This window comes from Borostomias antarcticus, assembly GCF_949987555.1.
Source record: "Borostomias antarcticus genome assembly, chromosome: 14".
Taxonomy (NCBI): domain Eukaryota; kingdom Metazoa; phylum Chordata; class Actinopteri; order Stomiiformes; family Stomiidae; genus Borostomias; species Borostomias antarcticus.
Genome location: NC_140247.1, coordinates 5990255 through 6005895, shown reverse-complemented (window position 1 = coordinate 6005895; position 15641 = coordinate 5990255). Strand labels below are relative to the sequence as shown.

Here is a 15641-nt window from a genome sequence, read left to right as displayed (position 1 = left end):
ATGGATCTTATGGGTCATCGGCTGTCTTGTTTTCATGACATCCAGCATTGTCGGAAATAAGTGCCCTCGCCTCTACATGTCATCACTTGGATCCATTGTCTCCTATACCCAGAAATGAAATCAATCAATCAATCAATCAATCACGTGCATGGTTCATTTATTGTCAATGACAATCACATCTGTTCCATATAATCATGTCCTTGGGTGGGTATCAAAAGGCATGCAATTCCAATGCGTAATGACGCACAATGTCTGCTTTATATGTACTGCTGGATGATGTGGATGAAGGAATTCAGAGAGAGCGAGTCTTCAGGACCGGCGAGACCTACTGGCCAATGACGAGTGGCTCATGAGCTGCTTCTGCTGCTTTGTTGTCACGTTTGCCGTCATGCTAGATTTGGGCTCTATCGATTTCTGAATTGGAAGCGTTTCACTAGCCATTTATAGGCATCTATGGGCGTTAAGAGGGTGGGACAACACGCACGCTCATGTGAGCCAAGTTTAGAGTTGATTGAGATTCATAATCTGAACCGGCGTGAGACGTGTGCGCACTTCGTTATAAATCGGAAAATTGTTGTGCATACCTTTTGGAACTTGCGGATGTCCGCAACCCTTAGTATGGGAATCCTGAGTAAGGTTTTATAAATGAGGCAACAGATCCTGTCCCAACCCCAACCCTTATTCTAACGCCAACCCACACTAGGGACTGGAAGAGGGACACCAAAACCAACCCATTGATCTCCACTGCACAAGTAGAGTAGCGGTGAAAGCATTTGACTCCCACCCGGGGGAGATCAGGGATCAAGAAGCGATGGGGATGATTTTATGGGACTATACCCCAAACCTCCACACGTTCATCCTTTCACTCCGACCATTACCCCTTGCCTTATAGATCAGATCCTGTCTCAACCCCAACCCTTATTCTAACCCCAACACACACTAGAGACTGGAAGAAGGACACCAAAACCAACCCATTGATCTCCACTGCACAAGTAGGCCTAGAGTAGTGGTGAGAGCATTGGACTCCTACCTAGGAGACTGGGGTTCAAGAACGGGTGGGGATGACTTTATGTTATCATCAGTGTAACTGCTTTAGCCACTGACTGCTATCATGAATGTTATGGAAGCTGCTGCTAGTTGTTATGTGCTAACTGGCTATCCTGCTCTTATTGTGCTGGCTTAGCATTGGAAGCATTGGAACTGATGTGTCCAGGCGACAAAACCCATCTTAATTTATGAGACATTATTTCATGTCATTTCAATTCACAGCTATTTCAGTGGCATGACTAGCTTCCGTCCTACCAGTCCTGAACAGAAACACCAGCCACGCACATAAACCAGGCTGGACCTGGCCTGGTTTCAGCGGGAGCCACGAATTTCACTGAAATCTCAGCATTCTGATTGGATCTCTTCCCAAATCGTCCTTCCCTAATATTTTCTTATAGTTTTTATTTGTTGATGAAAATGTCAATAGATTTAATCATAGTTTTTGTCATCAAATAATTTCGGTCATAGTTTTTGTCGACGAAATGAACACTGTTCTAGATATATTAGAATTAATCAGAATCATAACGAATTGGCTTTTCTTTTAGGTTACTATTACATTCATTAGCCTGTTTATCACCATGAGTGATCTAGCATAATTTAGTAATACAACAATTGATCATTTGTGACAGAGCGTCTGTGGTCGCTAGGACGTAGTTTGCTTTTTGACCACTAGATGGAGACATCGTCTAACAAAGTTGGAGGTGCCTTCCTACCAGGAAGCAAGTTGAGAGTCATGAATCATCATCAGCCTTCAGCTCAGATAGAGCTGGGTCTGATGTTGTGAGTCTGTTTTTAGCAGGTAGCAAAACATCTGAACTCAGCTAGACAAAGTTTACATCCATCTTCTAAAGTCCCGTTGAATTGAAAGTCATATTTTAAGCAAGCTTTGGGGTTCCCTTGTTAGCTATAGCGACCAAAACCCATCTAGTGGCTGTGATATCAACAGAAGCTGCTAGCTAAACAAGCTAATCAGCTAGCACAGATCTACTTGTGTGAAAGATGGCTGACAACGGAGTTCACCCGGGGGAAGAAGACCCAGCCGCGGCTTTCTTAGCCCAACAAGAAAGCGAAATAGCAGTGATTGAAAACGACGAGGAAGGATTGGGACCTTTGGAAGAAGCCGAGCAGCTTCCCGAGGAACCGACCCCAGATCAGCCAGAGCCAGCAGCCTTTGGTGAGGAAACGGCTAGGATGTCCTGCTAACTAGCTAACGTTAGCTAGCTAGCTATAGTTATCCAGGCAGCGTTGCTATAGCTAACTGAACCTGACATTGCCAGATATGACCTCGTTTAGTTTACTAGTTACACTAGCAGTAACGTTACTTTCATTTACTAGTTACACTAGCAGGAACGTTACTTTCATTTACTAGTTACACTAGCAGGAACGTTACTTTCATTTACTAGTCACACTAGTAGTAAGGTTACTTTCATTTACTAGTTACACTAGCAGTCACGTTACTTTCATTTACTAGTCACACTAGCAGTAACGTTACTTTAATTTACTAGTTACACTAGCAGTAAGGTTACTTTCATTTACTAGTTACACTAGCAGTAACGTTACTTTCATGTACTAGTTACACTAGCAGTCACGTTACTTTCATTTACTAGTCACACTAGCAGTCACGTTACTTTCATTTACTAGTTACACTAGCAGTCACGTGACTTTCATTTACTAGTCACACTAGCAGTCACGTTACTTTCATTCACTAGTCACACTAGCAGTAAGGTTACTTTCATTTACTAGTTACACTAGCAGTAACGTTACTTTCATTTACTAGTCACACTAGCAGTCACGTTACTTTCATTCACTAGTTACACTAGCAGTAACGTTACTTTCATTTACTAGTTACACTAGCAGTCACGTTACTTTCATTTACTAGTTACACTAGCAGTAACGTTACTTTCATTTACTAGTTACACTAGCAGTAACGTTACTTTCATTTACTAGTTACACTAGCAGTCACGTTACTTTCATTTACTAGTCACACTAGCAGTAAGGTTACTTTCATTTACTAGTTACACTAGCAGTCACGTTACTTTCATTTACTAGTTACACTAGCAGTAACGTTACTTTCATTTACTAGTTACACTAGCAGTCACGTTACTTTCATTTACTAGTTACACTAGCAGTAACGTTACTTTCATTTACTAGTCACACTAGCAGTAAGGTTACTTTCATTTACTAGTTACACTAGCAGTAAGGTTACTTTCATTTACTAGTTACACTAGCAGTAAGGTTACTTTCATTTACTAGTTACACTAGCAGTAAGGTTACTTTCATTTACTAGTCACACTAGCAGTAAGGTTACTTTCATTTACTAGTTACACTAGCAGTAAGGTTACTTTCATTTACTAGTCACACTAGCAGTAAGGTTACTTTCATTTACTAGTTACACTAGCAGTAAGGTTACTTTCATTTACTAGTTACACTAGCAGTAACGTTACTTTCATTTACTAGTCACACTAGCAGTAAGGTTACTTTCATTTACTAGTTACACTAGCAGTAAGGTTACTTTCATTTACTAGTCACACTAGCAGTAAGGTTACTTTCATTTACTAGTTACACTAGCAGTAACGTTACTTTCATTTACTAGTCACACTAGCAGTAACGTTACTTTCATTTACTAGTTACACTAGCAGTAACGTTACTTTCATTTACTAGTCACACTAGCAGTAACGTTACTTTCATTTACTAGTCACACTAGCAGTAACGTTACTTTCATTTACTAGTCACACTAGCAGTAACGTTACTTTCATTTACTAGTCACACTAGCAGTAAGGTTACTTTCATTTACTAGTCACACTAGCAGTAACGTTACTTTCATTTACTAGTTACACTAGCAGTCACGTTACTTTCATTTACTAGTTACACTAGCAGTAAGGTTACTTTCATTTACTAGTTACACTAGCAGTAACGTTACTTTCATTTACTAGTTACACTAGCAGTCACGTTACTTTCATTTACTAGTTACACTAGCAGTAAGGTTACTTTCATTTACTAGTTACACTAGCAGTAACGTTACTTTCATTTACTAGTCACACTAGCAGTCACGTTACTTTCATTTACTAGTCACACTAGCAGTCACGTTACTTTCATTTACTAGTTACACTAGCAGTCACGTTACTTTCATTTACTAGTCACACTAGCAGTCACGTTACTTTCATTTACTAGTCACACTAGCAGTCACGTTACTTTCATTTACTAGTGACACTAGCAGTCACGTTACTTTCATTTACTAGTCACACTAGCAGTCACGTTACTTTCATTTACTAGTCACACTAGCAGTCACGTTACTTTCATTTACTAGTCACACTAGCAGTCACGTTACTTTCATTTACTAGTTACACTAGCAGTAAGGTTACTTTCATTTACTAGTTACACTAGCAGTCACGTTACTTTCATTCACTAGTTACACTAGCAGTAACGTTACTTTCATTTACTAGTCACACTAGCAGTAACGTTACTTTCATTTACTAGTTACACTAGCAGTAACGTTACTTTCATTTACTAGTTACACTAGCAGTCACGTTACTTTCATTTACTAGTTACACTAGCAGTCACGTTACTTTCATTTACTAGTCACACTAGCAGTTACGTTACTTTCATTTACTAGTTACACTAGCAGTCACGTTACTTTCATTTACTAGTTACACTAGCAGTAACGTTACTTTCATTTACTAGTTACACTAGCAGTCACGTTACTTTCATTTACTAGTTACACTAGCAGTCACGTTACTTTCATTTACTAGTCACACTAGCAGTAACGTTACTTTCATTTACTAGTTACACTAGCAGTCACGTGACTTTCATTTACTAGTTACACTAGCAGTAACGTTACTTTCATTTACTAGTTACACTAGCAGTCACGTTACTTTCATTTACTAGTTACACTAGCAGTCACGTGACTTGGCTAACTTGGCTGCGACCTAACGGCCAACTGCCTAGGCTAGCTAACTAGCTTCTAACTAGCTTCTAACTAGCTTCTCTTCTAACTAGCTTCTACCTAGCTTCTACCTAGCTTCTAACTAGCTTCTAACTAGCTTCTCACTAGCTTCTAATAACTAGCTTCTAACTAGCTTCTAACTAGCTTCTAACAAGCTTCTACCTAGCTTCTACCTAGCTTCTAACTAGCTTCTACCTAGCTTCTAACTAGCTTCTAACTAGCTTCTAACTAGCTTCTAACCAGCTTCTAACTAGCTTCTAACTAGCTTCTAACTAGCTTCTAACTAGCTTCTAACTAGCTTCTACCTAGCTTCTAACTAGCTTCTAACTAGCTTCTAACTAGCTTCTACCTAGCTTCTAACTAGCTTCTAACTAGCTTCTACCTAGCTTCTACCTAGCTTCTACCTAGCTTCTAACTAGCTTCTACCTAGCTTCTAACTAGCTTCTAACTAGCTTCTAACCAGCTTCTAACTAGCTTCTACCTAGCTTCTAACTAGCTTCTACCTAGCTTCTACCTAGCTTCTAACTAGCTTCTAACTAGCTTCTAACCAGCTTCTAACCAGCTTCTAACTAGCTTCTAACTAGCTTCTAACTAGCTTCTAACTAGCTTCTACCTAGCTTCTAACTAGCTTCTACCTAGCTTCTAACTAGCTTCTAACTAGCTTCTACCTAGCTTCTAACTAGCTTCTACCTAGCTTCTACCTAGCTTCTACCTAGCTTCTACCTAGCTTCTGACTAGCTTCTCTTCTAACTAGCTTCTTACTAGCTTCTAACTAGCTTCTACCTAGCTTCTGACTAGCTTCTCTTCTAACTAGCTTCTAACTAGCTTCTAACTAGCTTCTACCTAGCTTCTACCTAGCTTCTAACTAGCTTCTAACTAGCTTCTACCTAGCTTCTAACTAGCTTCTAACTAGCTTCTAACTAGCTTCTAACTAGCTTCTACCTAGCTTCTAACTAGCTTCTAACTAGCTTCTAACTAGCTTCTACCTAGCTTCTAACTAGCTTCTAACTAGCTTCTACCTAGCTTCTGACTAGCTTCTAACTAGCTTCTAACTAGCTTCTACCTAGCTTCTAACTAGCTTCTAACTAGCTTCTACCTAGCTTCTAACTAGCTTCTAACTAGCTTCTACCTAGCTTCTAACTAGCTTCTAACTAGCTTCTAACTAGCTTCTACCTAGCTTCTAACTAGCTTCTAACTAGCTTCTACCTAGCTTCTGACTAGCTTCTAACTAGCTTCTAACTAGCTTCTAACTAGCTTCTAACTAGCTCCTAACTAGCTCCTAACTAGCTCCTGACTAGCTTCTGACTAGCTTCTGACTAGCTTCTAACTAGCTTCTAACTAGCTTCTAACTAGCTTCTAACTAGCTCCTAACTAGCTCCTAACTAGCTTCTAACTAGCTTCTAACTAGCTTCTCTAGCTTCTACCTAGCTTCTAACTAGCTTCTAACTAGCTTCTAACCAGCTTCTAACCAGCTTCTAACTAGCTTCTAACTAGCTTCTACCTAGCTTCTTACTAGCTTCTAACTAGCTTCTACCTAGCTTCTAACTAGCTTCTGACTAGCTTCTAACTAGCTTCTACCTAGCTTCTACCTAGCTCCTAACTAGCTTCTAACTAGCTTCTAACTAGCTTCTAACTAGCTTCTCACTAGCTTCTCACTAGCTTCTCACTAGCTTCTCACTAGCTTCTGACTAGCTTCTCTTCTAACTAGCTTCTAACTAGCTCCCGTTAGCTAGCCAGGTGAAGTTGTCCAAATAAGTTTGCTAGCTAGCTAATTGACAGCTGTCAAGTCCACACCCTAAGCCTGACACTATCACCAATATCTAATATATAAGAGTATAGATATTCTCAGGACATGTCATGCATGAAACTGAGACCACTGTCCAAACAGGTGTGTCTGCATTTCAGTGTCGCTCAACTATTTGACGCAAAACTCCAGAGATGTTGCGCAACTGAGGTTGTGTTTGTTTGGGTAGAGTCGGAGTGTTTTGGAGAGGAACTTGCCACGATGAACGGGGACATGTTTCAGGTGAGAGTTTTCTTATTTGAATTTCGTATCTATCTTTTTTTCTTGCTTTCTTTCTTGCTCGGACTCGATGGGTTGTAGTTGAATGGTGTCGGATCAAGTAGCAGAGGATTTCTGTGCCCATGTACCTTTTATGTGTTTTTATTGTATTGTTGTGTGTTGTCTGTATTTTTTGCTGCAAAAAAATAATTTCCTTTTGGGTATAAATAAAGTTGATCTATCTCTATAACTGGCCAATGGTGAATGGTCCACTGCCCAGTCATAAATCCAGGCTACTGGTATAGGCTACACATCTACTCCCTTGACTGACTTAATCAAGTGTAGGGCTGTGCAGTACAGATACAGCAATACTGTACATCGCGATATTTTTTCCTCGATAATGTAATGATCTTCCGTGGTATAGTATCAATACAGTAAACAAAAATGCACAAGGAAAATATACAGAGACAAGGAATACATATAGACAAAAGGATAGAATTATTCATGTTTTAAATGGATTTGAAAACGTCCTTACATTCCCTCTGCCTTCAGGATCACTTCCAGGGAGCAGAGGATGGAGTTGTATTTTCAGCTGTATTTTAAATGTTTCAGTACATTTTGTGGAGTACCGCAATGTATCTCAATATGTATTGTATCATATCGTATCGCAATGTATCGTGATACGTATCGTACTGTGAGGTCCTTGTCAATACCCAGCCCTAATGAACTGTTTATATCTTGTCAAGTGTGCCCACCCACCACTCATTGTTGTGACAAACTGCTCCTCTCAATCTGAAAAATAATTTAACGAACCCTGAAGTGAGTGTGAATTAATAGTCAACGTCAAGATGATTTGTTACATCATACAAGTACAAAGAGCAGTGAAATGTTTTACTGTCCTACTAGCAGAGCTAAGTTCACGGCGACTCGAGCAATCTGCACCATATATATCTAATAACTCTATCCTAATGGACTCATCCCATTCTCTTCCCACAAGGAGTCCAACGGTCCGTCTGACAGTTATGCAGCCATTGCCCAAGTGGACCAGCTGAGACAGGAGCCTGAGAGTCTGCGCAAGTGGAGGGAAGAGCAGAAGACCAGGCTGGAGGAACTGGGTGAGGAATACACACACACACACACACACACACACACACACACACACTACTGTAGGTCTTTGTCAGGCCTGACCTGTTATTTTAGTCATACGTGGATCTAGCTCCAGCTCTCATAGTATATCCTCAAACCACTACTGCTCCTCACTAGCCTGGTGTCACCAGCCTGATCTCGCGAGCTCACATTCGATTTCACTCCACAGATCAGTCTGGATATCCAACAGTTTAAGCAGAATCCGCTCAAACAGAAATTTGTTTGTGCCAATCACAACCGTTTATGTACTATCGGGCAAATTTAATAAGATGACGGAACAAAGGAGCAATGTAGAGGCACTTTCGCTGATTGGCTGTAGGTCTATCCAATTGCGTCCAGAGGCATTTTGATCTAAGCTCGTTGGTAACGCCCCTTGGGAATCAGAAAGCAACTGTGAGTTTCCAGAACCTTCGCATTTTTGCGAATTGGGTCTGGCGAAGCCAGGCTAGCTCCTCACTGTGCTTGTCAATAAAGCAGAACTCTATAGCAGCTAAATGGGTAAACTGCTGTGTAACTGTGTCATGGCGTGGTGGTCAGACTCTGCGTCCAAGGCCACGGAGGCGGAGTGGAAAGAGAAGGCCAGGAAGGAGCTGGAGGACTGGCATGTGCATCAGAACGAACAGATGGAGAAGAACAAGGCCAACAACAGGTCTGTGTGCTACAGCCCAATGAATAGAAAAGCAAAGATGGCACAAGAGATAATGAGACTCTGAAACAGGATGTAGCCTGGCAGATAAGACTGCAGCAGGCATTTATTGGCTAAACACATTTCTGATGTTTAAACAGTTTGGGGAAAAGGATGACACTCACTTAATGTCCTTAGCAGAAACTTGACCCCTGCAAAACCTCGAGGGCTCAAATGTTCTGCTGGCCTTAGTTGTGTAACAGATGGATGAAGCTAATTATGCAGGATGATCATATTTAAATGTTTAATGAGTTGTTGGATTTCAGTGTTGGGTTATTTGGACTGAGTTGGGTAGGGGGGGGTTCTATCTCTGTTAAATAACTCATGCATCTATCCGTCATGCTTCTGTCATATCTCCGGGTTCTTTTCTGTCCTGTGTCACTAACGTCACCCTTCTTTCATGCTTTTCAACAGACTCTGTCCAAGTGTGACACGGTATCATTTTTCAAATATGACTTTCATGTCTGCTTAAATGTCTCTGTGAGCGCTTAGATGACCCCTGGGGAGAGGCTAGCCCTGTGTCCAAGCCAGCCCAGCCCAGACATGGGAACCACAACAGGAAAAGCCTGTTATGCAACCAAAGATAGATACACAGACCTACAAAGTTTATGCTCAGCTAGAGGACATCTGTATATGGAGCTCTTGGGCATACAGTATCACACAGGCTTGTGTTTATTACTAGAGAACATCTGTATATGGAGCTCTTGGGCATACAGTATCACACAGGCTTGTGTTTATTACTAGAGGACATCTGTATATGGAGCTCTTGGGCATACAGTATCACACAGGCTTGTGTTTATTACTAGAGAACATCTGTATATGGAGCTCTCATACAGTATCACACAGGCTTGTGTTTATTACTAGAGAACATCTGTATATGGAGCTCTTGGGCACACAGTATCACACAGGCTTGTGTTTATTACTAGAGAACATCTGTATATGGAGCTCTTACATACAGTATCACACAGGCTTGTGTTTATTACTAGAGAACATCTGTATATGGAGCTCTTGGGCATACAGTATCACACAGGCTTGTGTTTATTACTAGAGAACATCTGTATATGGAGCTCTTGGGCATACAGTATCACACAGGCTTGTGTTTATTACTAGAGAACATCTGTATATGGAGCTCTTACATACAGTATCACACAGGCTTGTGCTTATTACTGGACACTTTGGAGCCAGGATTAATTTTTGGGGCCTACTGCTACTCTACAGCCCATCCAGTGGCAGTAGGGGGTTTGTCCTGGTATTGGTTATTATTTTCAGCTCCCATCTCCCTCATCTGGCTAGAGCGCTAGTCTTCTCTCTGGCTTGTGGCGTTCCCTTATCACGTTAGCCTTTAACATCTCTCTGCTTTGACACTGACCCTGTTCTGTCTCTCCTTCTCTTCCCTGCTCTCTGCCTATTTGCCTGCATACTAGGATTGCTGACAAGGCTTTCTACAAACAGCCCAACTCTGATGTTATAGGCTTTGTGTAGGTTTTAGAACTCACATGCTTTTTGTCATGCTGTCTGCTTGGTCTGAGTAAACCACTGGTTCATTTTCCTAAAGCATGCATGCCCCTGCTTTCAAAAGTGAATGGGTGAATAGGTAACCTAGGCTATGCTACTATCTTTGTGAGGATGTATGTGGATTTGGGGAAATATTTATATTTATTGATATGTATGTGTGAGATCTATATACATTCTTTGCACACATGGAGTTTAGACCCAATATCCATTGAATGCAGTGCTTACTTGTCAGTTTGTGAGGCAACTGTTCATAAACGCATGAACTTAATACTGTATGATCATAAATTGAAAAATAGGACCTACTGTACTAGTCATAAGACTGAAATTGTACATGTGTCAGCATGACAGAAACGTCTTAGATGCCAGGTGTACATTTCCCTCTCTGGTCCTCCTCTCTCCCACAGGGCATCAGAAGAGGCCTTCCTGGCTGAGAGTGGTGGTGAAAGTCCAGGGACAGAGTGGGAGAGAGTGGCCCGCCTGTGTGACTTCAACCCCAAAACCAACAAGCAGGCCAAGGATGTATCTCGAATGCGCTCAGTTCTCATCTCTCTCAAACAGACACCTCTGGTTCGCTAAGGCCCTGCACCTGAATTATTTTTATTTTTTTTATTTTTTAAACACAAAAAATGCCTTCTACATTTTTAAAATCCAATTTGCATTAATAAAGGCACACTTTATAAGACTTTTTTTTAATTATATTTCAGAACCTCCGCATTTTTGGTTGTCTATAACTTCTGAGGAATATTTGGCCTTTCCCATCTTTCCTTTTGTGGTAGCTATTAGTAACTCCATTTATTCATGAAATAATAATACCTCACTTCTTAGGGAATAAGATGAAGGACTGCTCTATTGTTTTAGCCTCCATTAGACCACTCCATTACTGAATTCAATATTGTTACTGTAAATGTAAACACTGGTCCAGGGCGGTGTACTATTCTGGGCTATATTGCGCCATTGACTTTTTTCACTCGGTCTACATTACCGTCATTTCATCTTTCGAAAAATGTCTTCGCTTCGACAGGAGGGTATAGTGTGTACCAGGGTATACCCCCAAATAGTATACCGACCTGGACCAGTGCTACTGTAAATTACACTCCTCCCCTGAGAGGTCATAGGTTAACAGACTGCACGCTTTTCCCAATATTTTAGATGTGATGTTTTAAAGTTTTTTTTCCATAAATTTAACAGATGAGACCATTGACCACCACCACATGTTCCATATTTACTTGTCGTCCAACTTAACATGTCGAGCCCAGCACTACGTAGGAATAGTAACCACCTAAGCCTGTTTAAATGAAGAATTCACGGATATTATGTTCAACTTTGTTGTATGATATTCTTAATTATTTAACGTAGTTTGAAATTTGTCTATTTTGAAATGCAATGAGCTTGTGGCCTTTTGGATCCTACTACTACTGTAACTTTTGATGCTTTTGGCAATATTCATTTTCTTACTAGCTTGACAACTTCTGTTACAATAGGAAAAAAATGTCTGCATATGTTTACAACTAAAGAACAACTTAATCATTGAGTGGTGTAAATCTTAGAAAAGGTTCTAAGTGTTCTGAGTTCACATGATTGAGGGTTATGTGCCATTGTTGGAAGCCCTCATTTCATGGCCATTCAACAAAACAAATTATTGAAATTGAGTGATTGTAGACCAGCCGAGTCTTAGTTCTACTATATGAATAAGTAATTTGTAGTAGTACTGCCCCAATCGTCTTATCACGTTACCTATTTGGACATAATGAATCCTCAGAAATTAGAGAATGTTAGGTACTGTAAATCTGTCCATCAATAAAAATAAACATTGCCATGGAGCCATATTTCACTGGTTTATTTTCATGAAATACAATGTCTTGTCCTTTGAACTTGGAAGACACACTCCATCTCTATCAGATATTAAAGCATACAAACATCTTTACCATTTTATAAAGGGATTCCCCTCTGAAAATGTCAGATGCCACCTGTTTTACAGACATGGGATAGAAAAGTCTAGCTGATCGAGACGGCACAGGCGTAGAATGGTGGTTTCAGTGTTCATTCATGAGGTACCTCTCCACAGTAGAGATCACTTACAGTATGCACTTCACATGAATTCCTCCAATACAGGGTTTCTCTATCAATTCTATGCATTTCACATTTACTACACCAGCAATTACACAACTCTACCAGAGGCGTGAAACCCACGTGCTTGTGATCTGCAGGCAGGGGTGTAGTGGAGGGTAAACCCAAGTCAACTCAGGCTGAGAGTTTCTTCACCTTTTTTCTGATCAACTGTATTAATGAGGGGAAACAAGGTGGGTAAACTCTGCACAAATTTGCGGCAGTGAAGGAGGCGAAACAGCGCTTCTCAGAGAAACTGCAGCGGCAGTTCTCTGAGGGGAACTTCTCTGTTTGGAAAGGCCTCAAAACGATTACCAACTACAAACCGAAGTCCCCACAGACGTCTGACAACCTTCTCCTCGCCAACAAGTTCTACTGCAGGTTCGAGACGGAGAGGTTCCCCTCTGCCCTCTTCCTTCACTCCCCCTGGCCACATCCACTGCCCCCTGTCGCCCTGACCTCTGTTGTCATGAAGGTCTTTGAGCGCCTTCTCCTGGCCCACCTGATGTCCACCACAGACCCTCTCCTGGACCCCCTGCAGTTTGCGTACAGAGCCAACAGATCCACGGATGACGCCATGAACATGGCTCTGCACTACGTCCTGAAACACCTGGACATTGTGGACTTCAGCTCAGCCTTTAACACCATCCTCCCGCACATTCTGGAGCCCCAGCTGTCCCTGCTGCGGGTGCCGGACTCTACCTGCAGGTGGATTACGGACTTCCTGACCAACAGGCCACAGCGGGTGAAGCTGGGTAAGAACATCTCCAGCCCAAAGTCCACCAGCACTGGCTCCCCGCAGGGCTGTGTTCTGTCCCCCCTACTCTTCTCCCTGTACACCCACAGCTGCGTCTCTCCATCCGTTGGTCAAGCTCCTGAAGTTTGCGGACGACACCACCCTGGTGGGCCTCATCTCCAAGGGGGATGAGTCTGCCTACAGGAGGGAGATCATGCGGCTGCAGAGCTGGTGCAATTGTAACAACCTGGCCCTAAATGCTCTCAAAACAGTGGAGATGGTAGTGGATTTTAGACGGAAGGTAGCCCCTCCCCCTCTGATCGACCTGGGAGGCGCCCCAGTTGCCTCTGTGGAGTCATGCCGCTTCCTCGGTATGACGATCTCCCGGGACCTGAAATGGGAGTTGAACATCGATGCTGTCATGAAGAAGGCCCGGAAGAGGATGTTTTTCCTGCAGCAGCTGAGGAAGTTCAAGCTGCCGAGGACCCATGATGACTCAGTTTTACACCTCCATCATTGAGCCGATCCTCACCCTCTCCATCATCACCTGGTTCCCTGCGGCTACGGTCAGGGACAAGGCCAAGCAGCAGCGGGTGAGAGGCTCGGCGGAGAGGGTGATCGGCTGCGCCCTCCCCTCCCTCGAGTCCCTACATGACACCAGGGCCTTGAGGCTGGCCAGGAAGATGATGGCAGACCCCTCCCACCCGGGTCACAATCTCTTCACCCTGCTTCCCCACGGTAGGCGGCTACGGTTGCCAATGACTCTGAAAACACGTCACAGACTCAGCTTTTTCCCCTCAGCAGCACGCCTCATAAATGAGTCAGGTGTTCCCCCTCTCCCCTCCAAGGGGAGCTCTTCGGGATTGAACTTTGAACTTGCACTACCTACACCACCCTGACCACCAGCCATTGCACATTATTGTCCTGTTTTTTCACTGTTCTGTCCTGTTTTGCACTTGTCTCTATTTGTGAAAAAGTAATTACTGTATGCACTTTAAATGCCAAAGCAAATTCCTATATGTTACTGTAACATAATGGCGAATAAAGGATATCTGAATGTGAATCTGAAACAGCGACAGTTAATACCTGCCAGCCCACCTCTTTACCCTTGCACCTGTGGTGTGTAGCTGTGTAATGTGACTGGGCCAGCCCATAGCAGTTTAGGGAGTCCAGAGAAAAAAAGAAAATACATTTTTTTGGGTGTTTAAGATATCTTCATTATTCATGATCATCACATTTTGTCCACCACTGCTCCTTCCAAAGGCTGGACTCTTTCCCCCACCCCCCTCACTGCTTGGGCTTGAAGGCGGTTGCGAAGACACCAAAGATAATGGCAACTACAGTGAAGCCTTGTGCCAAGATGCGTCCCCTCATCAGCAACTGGGACTGACGCGTCTTGCCTTGTTTGAAGGCTCGGAGACCAAACATCAGGGCACCTGCAGTTCCCAAGCAGCCTGGAGAAGGGGGAGAATAACAATGTAAATAAAGCATACAGTACATATGGCAGATGAGTGTGGGACACTCTGTTGCTTCCATTTACACACGGAATGGCACATTGGAAATGTGTAACTTTGGTCACAATCTTTGCCCCCCTGGCCAGTCACTACACTTACTCATTATCTCCAAATCAAGATATCGATAGCCTATTGTACCTCCACTGAACATCACTATCTGGGCACAGTACGAGGTTTCATGAGAGCTGGTTGCAATTTCATTGAGGTTGACAAGTAAACTTACAGTCAGCCTGCATTTAAGTCGACCACGCACATTGTTATTAATCTAAAGCAGAGCATGAATTAACAGCTGTTTGGCTAATATTACATAATGGTTTGGTATTCGCTTTATGTAACTCACCTATCGGCACAAAGGGGTTCTCCTTGGTTTTTCTGAGAAACTTCTCTTGGAGCGTTTCTTCTCTAGGCCGAGATAAAGGAGTGAATCCCTCGATTTGTGGCGGCTGATTAAAGTCGAAGACAACTGGAGAACCAGATTTAGGTGCCTGTTCTGGTAACGCTGGCGGAGTCACAGCTGCCATGGTTGCTTGTAGAATAAACTGTGTCTTGAACACCAGGGTTCAACTGAACCTTGTCGAGGGTAGAGTTCACTAGAGGCTCGGGTGACAGATCTGTCGAGATCTTGAACAATCATGAATGTGGAAAGATATCAGATGAAAACACATGAAAGCAGCGCTTTTAAACAAGGTCGCAGATGACGAAAATTGGTAGCACATACGCCACACCGGTCGTCTGGCTCTCGCACATAACCTTTTCCTGTCAGCTGAGGCAGGTTTCCGGTTGGAAGATGACTGGGGCCTATTTGCTTTGCAGTTGAGGTTTCCGGTCTAAGCGGATAGTGACCCCCTCTGTCCAAAAACAGGCCTGCCCATAAACTTACGATGCAATGCGGCAAGAAATTATTATGGAATAGGATAGTTCGTTTGGTATGTCCATATTCTATTCTA

The 15641-nt window shown here is 42.5% G+C and overlaps 2 protein-coding genes across 2 annotated transcripts; one reads left to right on the top strand and one right to left on the bottom strand.

Moving 5' to 3' along the window:
• Positions 1–1884: 1884 nt before the first annotated feature.
• On the top strand, positions 1885–12129 carry cltb (clathrin, light chain B). Its single transcript, XM_084449069.1, has 5 exons — positions 1885–2221; positions 6964–7016; positions 7990–8107; positions 8676–8787; positions 10743–12129. The coding sequence occupies exons 1-5, from the start codon at positions 2047–2049 to the stop codon at positions 10912–10914; spliced, it is 630 nt and encodes a 209-aa protein (XP_084305195.1). The 5' UTR covers positions 1885–2046; the 3' UTR covers positions 10915–12129.
• Positions 12130–14312: 2183 nt separating this feature from the next.
• On the bottom strand, positions 14313–15384 carry higd2a (HIG1 hypoxia inducible domain family, member 2A). The gene is made up of 2 exons (XM_084448386.1): positions 15035–15384; positions 14313–14634 (listed from the first exon to the last, which is right to left on the bottom strand). The coding sequence occupies exons 1-2, from the start codon at positions 15213–15215 to the stop codon at positions 14468–14470; spliced, it is 348 nt and encodes a 115-aa protein (XP_084304512.1). The 5' UTR covers positions 15216–15384; the 3' UTR covers positions 14313–14467.
• Between the last annotated feature and the right edge of the window lie 257 nt (positions 15385–15641).

Excerpts from the sequence above, each read along its gene's own strand:
- higd2a (XM_084448386.1), bottom strand. The coding sequence starts at position 15,215 with ATGGCAGCTGTGACTCCGCCAGCGTTACCAGAACAGGCACCTAAATCT. Across the intron at positions 14,635-15,034 it reads GAACCCCTTTGTGCCGATAG|GCTGCTTGGGAACTGCAGGT; the intron begins GTGAGTTACATA and ends CCCCTTCTCCAG.
- cltb (XM_084449069.1), top strand. The coding sequence starts at position 2,047 with ATGGCTGACAACGGAGTTCACCCGGGGGAAGAAGACCCAGCCGCGGCT. Across the intron at positions 2,222-6,963 it reads GCCAGAGCCAGCAGCCTTTG|AGTCGGAGTGTTTTGGAGAG; the intron begins GTGAGGAAACGG and ends TTGTTTGGGTAG. Across the intron at positions 8,108-8,675 it reads GACCAGGCTGGAGGAACTGG|ACTCTGCGTCCAAGGCCACG; the intron begins GTGAGGAATACA and ends CGTGGTGGTCAG.